Source organism: Myotis brandtii, unplaced genomic scaffold (genome assembly GCF_000412655.1).
Source record: "Myotis brandtii unplaced genomic scaffold, ASM41265v1 scaffold454, whole genome shotgun sequence".
Lineage (NCBI taxonomy): Eukaryota > Metazoa > Chordata > Mammalia > Chiroptera > Vespertilionidae > Myotis > Myotis brandtii.
Window position 1 is genome coordinate 2,877,542 of NW_005367354.1, and position 15,276 is coordinate 2,892,817.

The following is a 15,276-nucleotide window of genomic DNA, read 5'->3' on the forward strand; positions in this document are numbered from 1 at the left end:
GCCTCCCACACGCCAGGAGCTGCGAGGGGCCATGTAGCCTTCCACCCCAGCCACCGGCCCGAACCTCATTTCCCCTCACCTCCTTCCTTACCTCCTCTCCTCGGGCTCACGCAGCCCAGGGACGAGTTCCCGCCATCCTCGCCTTCAAAAGCCAGCCACTGGGACCCAGCATGCTTTGCGCAGCCTCCGTACAAAAACATGGCCGCGCTCAGGGCCCCTCCCTGATCCCAGCATGCACCGCGGACTAGGCCAGGCCTTCCTGCTGGGCAGGAATATGGCGGCACCCAGCGCGGAGCCGCAGGTCTTGGTACAGTATTTGGTGTTACGAAAGGATCTATCGCAGGCTCCATTCTCCTGGCCCGCGGGCGCACTGGTAGCGCAGGCTTGCCACGCAGCCACCGCGGCCTTGCACGTTCACCGCGACCACCCGCACACTGTGGCCTACCTCCGGGAGCTGGGGCGCATGCGCAAGGTGGTCCTTGAGGTGAGGCCCCGGCCGGAGGGGGCGGGGAGAGGGGCGCTGTGGGAGTCGAGACCGGAAGTGGGTGTGGCCTTGAGTCCGTGTTGGGGGACGTGTTAGTGGGAGGAGTCTTTAGCATCTAAGATTTGGGGACGGTTCTGGGGTTGCTTGAGCTATTTACTCAGCAGCGGTTCTCAACCTGTGGGTCGCAACCCCTTTGGGGGTCGAACGACCCTTTCACAGGGGTCGCCTAAGACCATCGGAAAACACATATATAATTACATATTGTTTTTGTGATTAATCACTGTGCTTTAATTATGTTCAATTTGTAACAATGAAAATACATCCTGCATATCAGATATTTACATGACGATTCATAACAGTAGCAACATTACAGTTATGAAGTAGCAACGAAAATAATTTTATGGTTGGGGGTCACCACAACATGAGGAGCTGTATTAAAGGGTCGCAGCATTAGGAAGGTTGAGAACCACTGACTCAGAGAGTCTTTTCCCTTGGCTGGGGAGGGCCTGACAGTGAAAAGGGGACATGGGGTCCGTTATTAAATGGGCTCTCACCCCTCCGGTCTCTCCTGCGGCCGTCTTAGTGATACCTGTGCGAGAGGAGGCTGCAGAGACCGCCTTTCCACCAGTGCACTGGGCCGGCCTTTTAATGCTGCCTCTGGGATGAAATTGTTACCCTCCCTTCCTGCAAAACCGACCAGGATAAGGACTCGGGATTTCTTATTGCCAGTGAAATGGAAGTGTTGACCTGGACATGACGCCAAATTACTTGAAAATAAAGGTGAACCCTAGTGTACATTGAACCCAGCGTCACAAACACTAGGGGTGTAACATAGCGGGAAGGCCCTTTTGCAGATGGCCAAACAGATCTTACCCTTCCTTACCCTTTGTAACTTCTGCTGAAGAGCTGGCTGAAGGGTTAGGGATAGCTATTTGGGCACCGGCCACAAGGGGACTAGAAAACGTATAGAGCAGTGGTTCTCAACCCTCTGGCCCTTTAAATACAGTTCCTCATGTTGTGACCCAACCATATTATTATTTTCGTTGCTACTTCATAACTGTAATGTTGCTACTGTTATGAATCGTCATGTAAATATCTGGTATGCAGGATGGTCTTAGGCCACCCCTGTGAAAGGGTCGTTTGACCGCCAAAGGGGTCGCGACCCACAGGTTGAGAACCGCTGGTATAGAGCATCATTACTGACAAGGCATGCAGCATTTCAAGAAGGAAGAGAAAAATCTCCATTTTCTGAACAGAAATACTAAGCCTCTCCCTTTCTCCCCAGCCCCCAGGCAATTTATCTAATGTCCTACAGAGAGAGAATGAAAAATGGAGCAATGAAGCTCTTACTTCTGGAGACATGCTCCACAGCTCCTTTGGGAGATCCGTTCCTCCACTTTCAGTTCAGGGGAGCCTCCTCCCCCCCATATTTCTTCCCGTTGACTTGACACTCCCTAAACGGGCTATTCCATCGATGTTCTACGTTCTGCTTCTTGTAGGCCCCAGATGAGGCCACCCTGAAGGAGCTGGCTGGGACACTGCAGGAGAAGAACGTCGACCACATGCTATGGCTGGAGCAGCCAGAGAATGTCGCCACTTGCATTGCACTCCGTCCCTACCCCAAGGAAGAAGTGAATCAGTACGTGAAGAAGTTCCGATTGTTCAAGTGACTGATGTTATGAATTGCTTTCATACATTTGAGTGTCAGCTGGGTCCAGAAACTGCATGCCATCCATTCCTAAGCATCATGTACTCCTTTCAATGGCAACTTGCTCTTCCCTGTAATTTATGACACTTTCTGGAGGGTTAAACACATGTTCACATTAAAGTTGTCATTAGTAAGTACTTTCTCTTATTTTTCGTAAGTTCAGAGGGGGAAAGTAGGTGAACAGCAATGTTATTTATGGGTCATTGCTCAAATAGAAGATTTGGTTAGACTCATACAAGGGTCAAGAAAATGCCTTTCCATTTTTGTTAGGAATAGAGTTCTTCCACTATATCTGGCTTTGCGTACCAAGTTTACCAAAAAAATATATTTTTCAATAGAGCAAAAGTTGTGCTGCAAGCCCTGGAATAGGTGATAAATCTTTGACAAGAATCTCCTCTGCTTTGTAAGTTTCTTATATGTAAAAAACGTTTTAAAGTTAACTATGTCCAGCCCTGGCCGGTTTGGCTCAGTGGATAGTCAGCCTGTGGACCAGAGAGTCCCAGGTTCGATTCCAGTTACGGGCATGTATCTTGGTTACAAGCTCCTCCCTGGCCCAGGCCCTGGTTGGGGCTCATGCAGAAGGCAACCAATCGATGTGTTTCTCTCACATTGATATTGCTCTCTGTCTTTCCCTCTCTCTAAAAATCAGTGGAAAAATATTCTCAGGTGAGAATTAAAAAAAAAATTAACTGTGTCCATATGTGCTAGTCAAGCTTTATGATGCAGGTGGTCTTGTCTCAAGTTTACAGATTCAGAAAAGCTTTGACTTGCCCAAGATCGAAGTCAGTGTTTTGTCAGTCCAGTCTTCCCTTAACCTCTCATCGTGGGTTACCTATTTGGTTACCATCTAGATCAGGGGTGGGCAAACTTTTTGACTCGAGGGCCACAATGGGTTCTTAAACTGGACTGGAGGGCCGGAACAAAAGCATGGATGGTGTGTTTGTGTGAACTAATATAAATTCAAAGTAAACATCATTACATAAAAGGGTACGGTCTTTTTTTTTTTTAGTTTTATTCATTTCAAATGGGCCGGATCCGGCCCGCGGGCCGTAGTTTGCCCACGGCTGATCTAAATACTAGAAGGTGGTTATAAGTAGTTCAAGCACCGGGAAGCTGTGTCTTCCATTTTATGTTGGTTAATTGACATTCTGGATTATGAACCATCCTCCTGTGACTGTGAGTTGTATGTCTCAATACCCTAAGGCCCAATTATCACCAGATGAGTTTCTGACCTTATAAAGTTGAGGACCAGTGTCTAGGTCATTGCTTCTCATGGTGCTGACAGAAAGTAGAGGGCTTCTCTAGAAGTGGTTGTTAAAAGCACATTTTAGTGCTGTTTAATCAATATACATCTTCTGCGCAGATTCTGAGATTCCTTCCTTAGGGTGTGTACTGTGCTACCTGGTTGAGAATCTTGGCAATAGTGAACCATGGTTACTGATGCAAAGGTGTATGGAAAAATGGGTGAGAACCACTGCCCTTGGCTACCATTGCCTCACAAGTTTTAGCTGTCCTTCAATGTCAAGTTAGCACAGAAGAGGGGAATAAGATCTAAGTGTGGGGACCAGTAAAGACTTCTTGGAAAGGGCATCTAAATTGAAGCCTTGAAGGACAAGCAGGAAGGGGAAAGAAGTATTACAAACTATGGAAGAAAATGATATGGACATGGAAGTGAGAACACAGTAAATTCAAGAATAAAGATCATTTGTTTAGAGTATGGAAAGTTATGATACTTAAAAGGTAAGAGTTATTTCAGGTCAACTATAGGCAAGATAAAGTCACTAAAAGATTCTGAAGGTTGTGTTTAGAAAGATTTCTCTGACGACTGTGACGGGTGAATGTAAGAGGCACAAAAGTGGTTACTATAATCATTCAAAGAAAGATAAGTCCTGAATTTGGTCCGTGATTAACAGGGTTAGAAAGAGGATAGCATGAGCCACTACAAGGGATAATTTTCCGCAATTTGGAGAGATGAATGGGAGTGAGTTGTTGAGAATGATGATGCAATTAATGCAGATAAGAGACACCATAGCTTATTTGTGGGGAAGTTATTTGGTTTGGGACTTAGGTTTGAGGTGCTGGGGAGTGGGGATCCATCCATGTGGTAATGTTCACCAGTTGGAAATTCAAGACCAGATTTTGAGAGAGGTCTTGGCTAGAAGAGTAGACTTAAGATGCATATGAATGTGAGTGGTACTGAGTTTAAGAGAAAAGAAGGGAGAGTGCAGGGACTCACTTCAGAACTATTACCCTCGTGCAAATTTAAAACATGAAAAAAAAATCAGTACTTTAGCAAAACCAAAGTTAGTGTCCAATTTACTTTCAAAATGAAAACCCCACCGAACTTGTAAGGAACTTGAGTTCCAGAGAACAATTTTTAACTCATTAGTCTTTAAAAAATTTCTTTTTAAAAATAGGTTTTTAAAAAAAAATAGGTTTTTAAAAAAATTGATTTCTTTTAGGGAGAAGGAGAGAGGAACATTGATGTGAGAGAAACATCAATCTGTTCCTTCCATATGCAACCTAACTGGGGATGGAACCCAAAACTTGGGCATGTGCCCTAACCAGGAATCGAACCAGTGACCTTTCAGTGCATGGGACGGCACTCAACCAACTGAGCCACACCAGCCAGGGCAACTCATCAGTCTTTCTGTGTCATTGTGTCATGGTGCTTTTATCTCATTGTATTGTGCAGTGGGAACAATGGCAGGTTTCATCCCAAAACCAAAGAACTGACTCTGGGGTCCAGAACTTCTAGCCACCTGGCAAAAAATCTGAGCTTATTTCCCCATCTGTAAGAGAAGGCTATGCCCTACTCTAATTGCTTCAAAGGATTTTGAAAATCAAATGACATACTGTATGTGAAAGTGCTATACAGCCCTAACTGGTTTGGTTCAGTGGATAGAGCCTCGGCCTGCGGACTGAAGGGTCCCAGGTTCGATTCCGGTCAAGGGCATGTACCTTGGTTGCGGGCACATCCTCAGTGGGGAGTGTGCAGGAGGCAGCTGATTGATGTTTCTCTCTCATCGATGTTTCTAACTCTCTATCCCTCTCCCTTCCTCTCTGTAAAAAAATCAGTAAAATATATATTTTTTAAAAAGTGCTGTACAAACTAAGAGATTATTAGCACAAGAGTATTAGCCTAGCCCTACCAGTTTGGCTCAGTGGATAGAGCGTCAGCCTGCGGACTCAAGGGTCCCAAGTTCGATTCTGGTCAAGGGCATGTACCTTGGTTGCGGGCACATCCCCAGTAGGGAGTGTGCAGGAGGCAGCTGATCGATGTTTTCTCTCATCGATGTTTCTAACTCTCTATCCCTCTCCCTTCCTCTATGTAAAAAATCAATAAAATCTATTTTTAAAAAAGAGTATTAGCCTAGCCCAGGGGTGGGCAAACTTTTTGACTCGAGGGCCACAATGGGTTCTTAAACTGGACCGGAGGGCCGGAACAAAAGCATGGATGGAGTGTTTGTGTGAACTAATATAAATTCAAAGTAAACATCATTACATAAAAGGGTATGGTCTTTTTTTTTTTTAGTTTTATTCATTTCAAACGGGCCGCATCCGGCCCACGGGCCATAGTTTGCCCACGACTGGCCTAGCCCATTGCCTGGCAGAGTAGAAAGAAAAGTTTCCCTTAACCGATTTGGAAACTCCATGATTAGAAAGGAAACAGATTCAGGCAAGCATCTGTACTTCTCATCAGTGTCCGTCCTGCAACAGTTCATCAAAACATGGAGTAAACACCACCTTGGTCTAAGGTTTTGTGTTTTATTCTGTACTATAGGACCTCTGGGCATTGTCGTGGGAGGAAAACCTGATGGAACAGATATTCCTATCTAACATTTTATTTTTTAAAATATTTTTATTGCTTTTAGAGAGGAAGGGAGAGGGATAGAAATGTTGATGAGAAATAAACATCGATTGCCTCCTGCAAACCCCTTACTGGGGATCAAGCCCACAACCTGGGCATGTGCCTTGACTGGGAATTGAACCGGGAACCTCTTGGTTCCTGGGTTGACGTTCAACCACTGAACAACATTGGCTGGGCCCTTTCTAATATTTTAATTTTTTATTTTCCTCAAGCCCATGTCTCAGCCTTGCTTTGGATACCTGTGGGAATTGCTTGGTTCTGTTGGTTGCACAAACTACCAAATTTCTGAGACAAGCACAAATAATTTGACCAGATCCCAAATCCAGGGTAGGAGAAAAATTCTTTGTCTGCAGAAGAACCAAGAGACGGAGAAAAGTGAATGCTTCTATGATCTGATCCAAGAAAACAAATTTCCTGCCTCACAAAAAAGGATCCTGTCAGTCATTTTATACCTGCCTCACACAGAACCCATTTTCCAAAATTCTTTTAAGCTAAGAGATGACACTGCAGTCTCATGGAACTCCCTTTTCATTTCCTGTTTAGATATGGGCAGACTGCCTCTCCTAAAATTTTAGTGGGGCCTAGCTGGTGTGGTTCAGTGTTTGAGTGTCGACCGGTGAACCTGGAGGTCATGGTTTGATTCCTAGTTGGGGCACAATGCCTGGGTTGTGGACTTGATTCCCAGTAGGAGGCATGCAGGAGACTGCCGATTGATGATTCTCTCTCAGCATTGATGATTCTATCCCTCTCTTCCTCTCTCTCTAAAATCAATAAAAACATTTTTTAAAAATTGTAGTGGGACACCTTGCTGACCTTATCACAAAGCTCACCCCCATTTAGGCCTCCAAAGGGCAAGAGGCTCTGCCTGTCTTCAGAGAATGGGCCAGGTCCTCTCTCCTCAGCCCTTGAGTTCTCATTCCTTTTCAAGGCCTGTTTTTGAAAGTTATTTCATGTAAGAAAATTGCCTAAGGTCACACAATAAGACTCTGAATTAGTCCTACATCATAATAGTGCAGGATAATGAATCCAGAATTTGGAATTGGAAGACTTGGTTTCAAGTCCCAATCCATTGGTAAAAAGTGTTTGCTATAACCTTTTAGAATTTTTATTTTTTAAAATATATTTTTATTGATTTCAGAGAGGAAGGGAGAGGGAGAGATAGAAACATCAATCATGAGAGAGAATCATGGATCGGCTGCCTCCTCCATGTCCCCTACTGGGGACTGAACCTACAACCTGGGCATGTGCCCTTGACCAGAATCGAGCCCAGGACCTTTCAGTCCACAGGCCAATGCTCTATCCACTGAGCCAAACCGGCTAGGGCTAGAGTTTTTCCTTTTACGAGAACTTTCTTAAAGGACTACAAAGGATTACATGAATGTACTGAAAAGCACCTTACAAATTGTTACAGCAAATTTATTTTTCCTGAATGTTTCTAATATTGTTATCAACTACAATAGAGTATTGTGTAAAATATGTAAAAACCTATACTTCTGGATAGAGCTGGTAATGGAAGATATCTCAGCTAGTGGCTGGCACAATTTCCAACTGAGGATCCCAAAGCCTAGTTCATGTTCCTCCTGGAGCTCTTAGCTGATTTCAATTACTTTTCAGTCTACCCGCTAACATCTTCCTATATAATAAAAGGCTAATATGCAAATAGACTGAATGGTGGAACAACCGAACCATCAGTCGCTATGACGTGCACTGACCACCAGGGGCGTGTGCGGAACATGGCGGGCATTGGCTGCTTCGGGATGGTAGAGCAGGTGAGTGGGGGCACCAGACCAAGGCGGGGCAACGGTTGCTGACATCGGGGTGAGCCTCTGGTGGTTACTGAAAATTCTTTGCTCCCGTGTGCCGCGGTCCTGCCTGGTACTTGCACCCATTGCCAGCGCCAGCCCCACTTGCACCCACTGCCGGTGCCAGGTGCCGGTCCCGATCACTCAGCGCCACCAGCAGGTGTGAGTGGTGGCTGCTGGCGACTTCTCCACCTCCCCCTGCTCCTAAGGGGCGATTGGGGCAGCAGCCGCTGCTCGCACCCGCTGATGGCACTGACCCCAATCGCTCCACACCGTCAGCAGGTGCAAGTGGAGCCGGGTGCCATCAGCATGTGGGAGCTGCGGCAGCAGGAGCGGGGCTGCCAGCAGACGGGACAGGGGGCCGAAGCGGGAGGGGCCAGGCGGGGTTTCTGAGGATGGGCTGAGATCTGCCCCTGTGCCCACTGCAGCCTCTCGGCCCACGGTTCCTTTCAAGGTGCATGAAATCATGCACTGAGCCCCTAGTAATTCTAATAAAATGGTTATGAAAACTCAGGAACACCAGTTAACAATTAAAAAACCCAGCTCTCCAGGGTCCCTTCCTCTGTCAAGGCCTCTGCATGTGCTGTTCCTCAGACTGTTCATCACTAGCTACTTCCTCACCATCTGGTAAACCTCACTTCAAATGGCATTTCTTCCTCGAGGAAACCTTCCTGGACTCTACAGACAAGGTCTCACTAACGTAATCCAATTCTGATTATAAGCACAAAGTCCCCCCTGGTGAATATAAGCTCTGGGAAGGAAGGGTCCATGTCTGTCTGATCCTTCCCTATCCCTACTACCTTGGATAAAGACAATAAAATGTATTAAATGAGTGGAAGAGGCCAGAGCTTTGTGTTTCTTTAATCTTGTTGAGAGCTCTTATAGCAATAAAAATAAAAAATATAAAGAAAACTAATTTAGCCCTAGCTGGTTTGGCTCAGTAGACAGAGCGTCGGCTTGCGAACTAAAAGGTCCCAGGCTTGATTCCTGTCAAGGGCACGTACCTCGGTTGCAGGCTGCTCCCCGGCCTGGACGCTGGTTGGGGTACGTGCAGGAGGCAACTAATCGATGTGTTTCTCTCACATCGATATTTCTGTCTTTCCCTCTCTCTAAAAATCAATGGAAAAATATCCTCGGGTGAGGATTTTTAAAAAACAACTAATTTAGCACTAGCAGAAAAGGTTCTGGATGGAGGAATGCTTCCTTTGGCAGTTTTCACCAATCAAAAGAATGTATGGATCTAACTCATCCAGATCTTTTTCAGAGACACGGGAATGGTCCAGGATCAAGCCTGCTCTGAATCCATCACTTTATTCAAGTGGAGCTGCCTTCTGGGAAGACCAGTCAGCCAGGAAATCAGCCCCACTTCTGTGTGAGCAGACAGTTGTCTTTCTTTTTCTTTGATTGTCAGGATCCAGAAGACAGTTTCTAGGTATGGAACCTATCTTAGGCAAAACCATAAAGATGAAGTTTCTCTGTGTCAACCTCACTGTTCCCTCAATTGTTTCTATTTGTTTTTCTAATGGCCTTCCCACAACTACTTTAGGATAAATTTAAATCAATGTTTAGCCTCATTGAAGAGAAGTATTTTTACCTTATCCCAACTTCGGGAAACAAAGGGTCTGTTCCCCATAAATACTATTTCAGACAACAGCTACCAAATCTGTGTGTATCTGTGTGTAGGAACATGTATAGGATATACATCCACCCCTGCCCTCTAGTTGGTATCACACTTGCTTACCCTCCTTACCCACACACACACTGAGCCAAGTATTAGTGGATTTAAGCTGCCTTAAACACACACAAATAAGAAACAGGGCCTGTCAGATTGAAAGTCTCCTCAAGTAAGATTCAACATCTGCATAATAAATGTTAGTATATAAAAGCCAATAGCAGCGAGAGATACGGTATCGTGTGACTCTGAAGTGCTGGGGGGGACCAGATCGCCTGGGTAACAAACAGCCGGACCAGCGTGTTTAATCATCAGACAAATGGTCAAAGTCAGAATTTCCTCTAGGCCCACTGTCAGGACTTCACTTTGACCTTCTCAAATTTCACTGAGCTGGTTCGCATTAGGGTGACTTCCAGGATCTCTGGCTTCAGGGATTCTTTCTCTTATTATCCTTCAATTACCCATTAGTCATTTTGGGCTTTGGCAATTCCTGTAGGATGTAGGTTTCACTTCTTCCCTGTAAATGAAGAGGCAACCCATGAGGTTGTTAAACAAATTCTATTCAGCAGCTGGAAAAGTGCATTTCCTGTGGAATGACAGGAATTACATAGAAGCAAGCAATTTTATTTTCCTCAAATGTAGCAATAATTTCAATCTGTACATACATAAAACAAACAGTGCAATTATAAAACCTTGAAGGTGACATGCATACATTAAGGTGCAGTTGGGATGGAGGAGGATGTTAGCATCTCCAATTTTCCTTACCACTTTTTTTCTAGTCCTTATTCGAAAGTACTGAGTCAGGAAACTTCATCTGGAATGCTCAAGTTAAAGGTGAACTTCCTGAAGTCTGCAAGTCTAAATATCACAAACAGAACAGAGATGATATCCTAGAGCAGTTTGGTAGGGACTAGAGTAATATGGCTGGGCTTTCAAGCTGGGAATGAATGACATCGGGGATGCATTTTTCTGAAAAAGGAAAAGAGATAATGTTTGTAACTGAGACGTGTCCTATTTCTCTTTCATAGTTGCTACCCATGTGAGCCCTTCCGCCAATCTTTTGATTCGGTATTATACTTTTTGAATAGATGCTGTCCAATGGAGTTATTTGTAACTAGGGGTGGTGAGACGCAGAGAGAAGGACCTGGGAAAATGGCTTCTTCCTTGATGTCTGAGTCCAAGCTCCTCTTCCACTGTGAGTTCTTATGGCCTTTTCTCTGCCATGGAAGCAGAGGTAGCTGGTGCGCAATGTCAGGTGCTGTCATCATTCACAGGCCCAGGAGTGCAGGTAAAGGCGAGTGATGGGGGTGACCTTTGCTTCTTCCACAAGACCTTTCTCAAGCTTTCCTGGCCTTGCAGCAGAACTTCTAGAACTAGAAAGTCAGTTCACTGGGTCCTTGACTCAAAGGCCAGGATGAGACAAGATGTGGCAGAGTGACAAGACACAAAGGGAAAACATGGTACCAGTTAGCCTCAGAGCAGAATAAATTCATATTTGCACTGATGAAAATTAAAATTCCCAAAGTCAATCTAAAAAAAGTAAGATTTCCTTTGAGTACTAATTTCTCTGTACAAGTAGCCTGTGCACTTCTGGTGACAATTCCTGACACTGCTCTCAAGGCAGATGATCCCAGCGAGACACTAGGGCAGTGCGAGCTCTAGCTCATCTGGAACGGCTCTTTCCGGCAGTTGGCATTTTGATTTGAACCCCAAAGTAAATCCATACATGGTATCACAGTTATTAAAATAATGAAATCTTACTAGCCAGATGTAACTGCAATTCAATCAATGTTATATTTCACACACAAATATAGAAAAATCAAGAGTATGATAATAAAGCCATAAAATTAAACAGAAGGAAATAAATTTCTACAAGAAATCAAATATATTTACAGTGAGATTTAAAGGGAAAAATAAGCTACTTGGATCATAAACTTAATTTTATTTTAAATAACTTTAGCTACTCCAGCTGTTAATACAATAAAAGCAGAAAGAACAGGCTGCCTTTTCCCAGATTTAATCAGAAAATTGTATCTACAATAATTGACAGAACTCGCTTCTTGTCCTTCACCCATCTCATCAAAAATTATTGCATTTTCCCCAAACTGTATTTTTTGGATTCCTCTGAATACACTCATTTCGTCCTCATTCCTGGAGGCATCTTGGTTTAAATCCATCTTTAAAAAAGGGGTACATATGTGGAGGCAAAATATTCTCTTGAAGCCAACAGATACAGAGTTGCTAGAAGAAGCTGATTGTACACACAAGCTGCCTGGGGTTGGTTAGAGACACGTGACAGCCTTTGGTGAGGGCACAGGCCCTTCTTCCTGGGCAGAGTCGGAGCTGAGCCTGCGGAGGCGAGGCTCTGTCTTCCCTGTGGAACTTGTCCTTTTGGTTCTCCTCCAAAGGCCTTCATCCAGATAAGAAGCCAATGACTGATTACAAAAATAAGAATAATTAAATTTGGCTCAAGAAATAGATTGTCCAACTGTTCTGCCTTGTTATTTTTCAATATCCAAGGCCGTTACAAAGAAACAAAAACATCTCTCAATCTCCCAACAAAACTGAACTCCTTTTTTTTTTTTGCTCCAAATGCTACGACCTGAAGAATGGCTGCAGATTGAGATATCAAAAATCTCAGAAAAATATATAATATATTTGTATATCTCTGTATGTCTATTATTTAAATTTCACATTCCTTTAAAAGTGGTTATTCAGTCAGTAGCTGCTGAAGGAGGCTCTTCTGCTGGGCCTGGGGGGTCTGTGGTCCTGCCGTGGGTTTTTGAGTTCCCAGTGGACCAGGCTGGTTCAGGTAAGGGTCCCCGCCTACCAGATTCACTGTACACTGGACGTCAGCAAACACCTGAACCTGTTGCACCTGCTGGAACACAAATAAAAGATGTGTTTAGACAGAAAGGTCTGCCCCCCCGGCTTATGAGTGGGTACTACTTGAAGTGGAAACTCACTAGAGCATTCCTCTAGTCTGTAGTCACCACAGAGAAGAACTCTTCTGTCTTCTTGTCCTACAAAAAGAAAATCGCTGCACTCATTTTGCTCAGGGTTCTGGAAAGTTCACACTTTAAAAATAAAATAAAAATCGGAATGGTCAAGCCTCCTACAGGGTTGCCATCAATACTGAAAGTGAGCATTATTGCTAATATTGCCAAGATTGGGAAAAGCCCAGTTTCAGAGACTGGGTATCCAGTGGTGGGTTAAAAAAACAACAACACGTTATTTGGAAAACTGGTTCAAAAGCATTCTACAGAGAACTTTAGTAGGATAAAAAAAATCTTTATGATGTTAGAAAATTAAGGACTTTAACCCAGTATTAGCAAAATACAACCACCACAACTCAGTAACAGGACATCAGAATTACTAAAGTTAATGTCCCGAAGTACCTAAATGTACTATTACATATTTATTTATTGCCTTTAGAATTACAGCAAAATATTAGCAGAACAATTTTATATTTAACTTTTTTTCCTGATAATCCATTTAAACACATGAAGTAAAAATAACAGTAAATTACGAGAGGAGAACAGTGTGAATTTTCCCTTTAACTACTTTCAGTAATAATAGAACTATTCCTTTAAAATGTCTACAGTTGCATAGTTACAGCATTTTCTATTGGGAAAACAAAACCAGAAGTTAGTCTTTACCAATCAGTCTTATTAAAAAGTCATTTGTAGAACTGATAAAGGCCAATATCACACTGTAAATGTTCCAGACCAAGAATCGAAAGGCCTTCTCAGTCATCTAAGTACATCTAACTAAGTGTCTCAAGCTTTTGGCCAACTTGAGCCTCGTGTTTAATAGGTTCCTGAAGTATTTTAGATTAATGGTACATTTCTTGGCCATTTGTCACTAATTCATGCCAATTACATTCAGCTTTTTGAAAAAAATTTTATCCTAATTGAACAAAAGTTGTTTTCCATTAACCTTCACTGGCCAAATGTCAAATGTCTCAGTGATCCAGTTGCCGTATCAGTCTAGCCCCTGGTCCTCTCGATCCAGATCCAGCAACACCTCCTGTCTACTCTCCTTCAGCTAAAGTCGGCATCCCTGAGCTTTTCTAGTGCCTGATGAATGAACTCTACTTAGAATAGCCTCATTTCTCTCCTTGGCCTCTCTCTCCTCATCCTCCTCTTTCCCCACTTTCCCAAATTTTGCTTCTTGCCTTCACATGTTTCCAATTGTTGTTTTCTTTTGGGCTCTGCCTTGTGTATCTAAAATATACCAACTGTCTGAATCTATTCTCTAGCTGCCTCTGTGTCCTCCCTCACCTTCGTTCTCCCTAACTCCTCACTCCTACTTTTCCTCCTAGAGCTCCCCCTGGCCTTGCTCTCTTCCCATGTCAACAATCTCCCTACCATCCCTCTTCTTGCGTCTCTTTTCTGTGTTCCTTTCCTGTTCTCTCCTGTCTTGCCTCCTCCTCATCCCAGCACTCCACAAGCTGGGACAGAGCTCCCTTAGACCAGCCCTCCAAGGACTTCTAGTGCTGCCACACCTTCACAGACAGGCGAGGCCAGACGCAAAGAGAGCTTCAGGTTTACCACGTCAAGGGGTGGTGTGGGAACCGAATCCCAACCTCTTAAGCTTTCCCAGAATCGTTTTTACTTCAAGTCTTGATTGTTTTGTTTGACCTATTTTGTTGAGCTGCCCAGTGTAAGTCTCCGTAGGTGTGAGACTTTAAAAAACTTCTAGTGAATGAAGACTTCATCTTTCCCATCACAGAATCCCCTCTTCAGCCCCACAGGACTCAGATCCTTTTCCCTAATGGACACAGCCTCCTAACTGATCTTGCTCCTCCAGAGCTGCTGCCCAGGCTCCTTCTCTCCCCTCCCCGCCTCCACATGAAGCCTAGACTGGCGCTCGGATCACTGCTTCCTCTCAGGATCACGTCTGCAGGACTGCATCCATATCCCTAAGTTTAGCATTCATGGCCCCTGGAAGTTTGTCCCAATACATTCTACCAATTTTAATTCCTATGAATTCTTATTGCAAACCCTCTGCCTTCCTTCAGTGAATTTGGTTTCCCAGCACTATGCTAAGATAGACCACTGTCTCCCTGTCTCCGGACCCTCCACTTCCAATCCCCTAGACTTCCAAGTTTACCCCACCCTAGCTTCTAACAACTAGCCCGAAGACCTTTCTCCTTCAGTTGGTCTCGCAAACTATCCCTCAAGGCCCAGTTCAGTCCCATCTCCTATGGAAACGCTCATCTAACCGTCTCAGCAATTTTTACTATTTTTTAAAAAACACTTATGTCTCTTGTTACTTGTAACGAAAATTTGAGTGACAATTTATGTGCACAGTCTATGTGTTTTATCTTTCAGCAGGCCCTCAGTGGTGTAGCAGAAAGAGCATCAACTTTAGTGTTAGAAAGACCTGGGTTTGAACCACAGCTCTGCCACTTTCTGGCTTTGTGAATTGTGCATATAATCAAACCTCCTCAGGTTGTTTCTTCATCTGTGGGAAAAAAGGGAATACTACTCCTTCCTGGGGGTAAAGTGAAGCTTACATGAGGTAATGCATAGTGCCCAGCATAGTGCCTGGCAAACCATGAGCATTTATTTCATAGATCTAACTTTGTTTCCTCCCTTCTTCACATAATTCATCAAAAGGGCAAAGATGTCTCACGTTTCTTTGTATCACCACATTAAGCATAATGCTGGTAAATTTTTTAAAACTACTTATTAAGAGACTAAATACTAAACCAAAGTTACCTAGCGAATTAAA

General features: G+C 43.9%; 3 protein-coding genes across 5 annotated transcripts in view; 1 reads left to right on the forward strand and 2 right to left on the reverse strand.

Annotated features, from left to right (window-relative positions):
* The window catches only part of CENPO (centromere protein O), a 14,154-nt gene extending 13,980 nt beyond the window's left edge, over positions 1 to 174 (reverse strand). The window contains exon 1 of the mRNA XM_014546676.1: positions 92 to 174. The gene's annotated coding sequence lies outside the window, so the exon portion shown is untranslated. The remainder of the gene's footprint in view (positions 1 to 91) is intronic.
* On the forward strand, positions 143 to 2,329 carry PTRHD1 (peptidyl-tRNA hydrolase domain containing 1). The gene is made up of 2 exons (XM_005874911.2): positions 143 to 484; positions 1,984 to 2,329. The coding sequence occupies exons 1-2, from the start codon at positions 233 to 235 to the stop codon at positions 2,152 to 2,154; spliced, it is 423 nt and encodes a 140-aa protein (XP_005874973.1). The 5' UTR covers positions 143 to 232; the 3' UTR covers positions 2,155 to 2,329.
* A 7,747-nt stretch (positions 2,330 to 10,076) lies between these two features.
* The window catches only part of NCOA1 (nuclear receptor coactivator 1), a 129,920-nt gene continuing 124,720 nt past the window's right edge, over positions 10,077 to 15,276 (reverse strand). For 2 of the 3 annotated variants that reach the window (XM_005874913.2, XM_014546673.1), the window contains one exon: positions 10,077 to 12,418. In XM_005874913.2, coding sequence (XP_005874975.1) covers positions 12,248 to 12,418 — 171 coding nt within the window. In that variant the 3' untranslated portion in view covers positions 10,077 to 12,247. Of the gene's footprint in view, positions 12,419 to 12,503; positions 12,561 to 15,276 lie in introns of all 3 variants that reach the window. The other variant, XM_014546674.1, reaches the window with a different exon arrangement.

What these genes read in the sequence shown, in the direction of transcription:
- PTRHD1 (XM_005874911.2), top strand. Translation starts at nt 233, where the DNA reads ATGCACCGCGGACTAGGCCAGGCCTTCCTGCTGGGCAGGAATATGGCG. An exon ending in TGCGCAAGGTGGTCCTTGAG is followed by an intron (nt 485 to 1,983) that starts GTGAGGCCCCGG and finishes TGCTTCTTGTAG; the next exon opens with GCCCCAGATGAGGCCACCCT.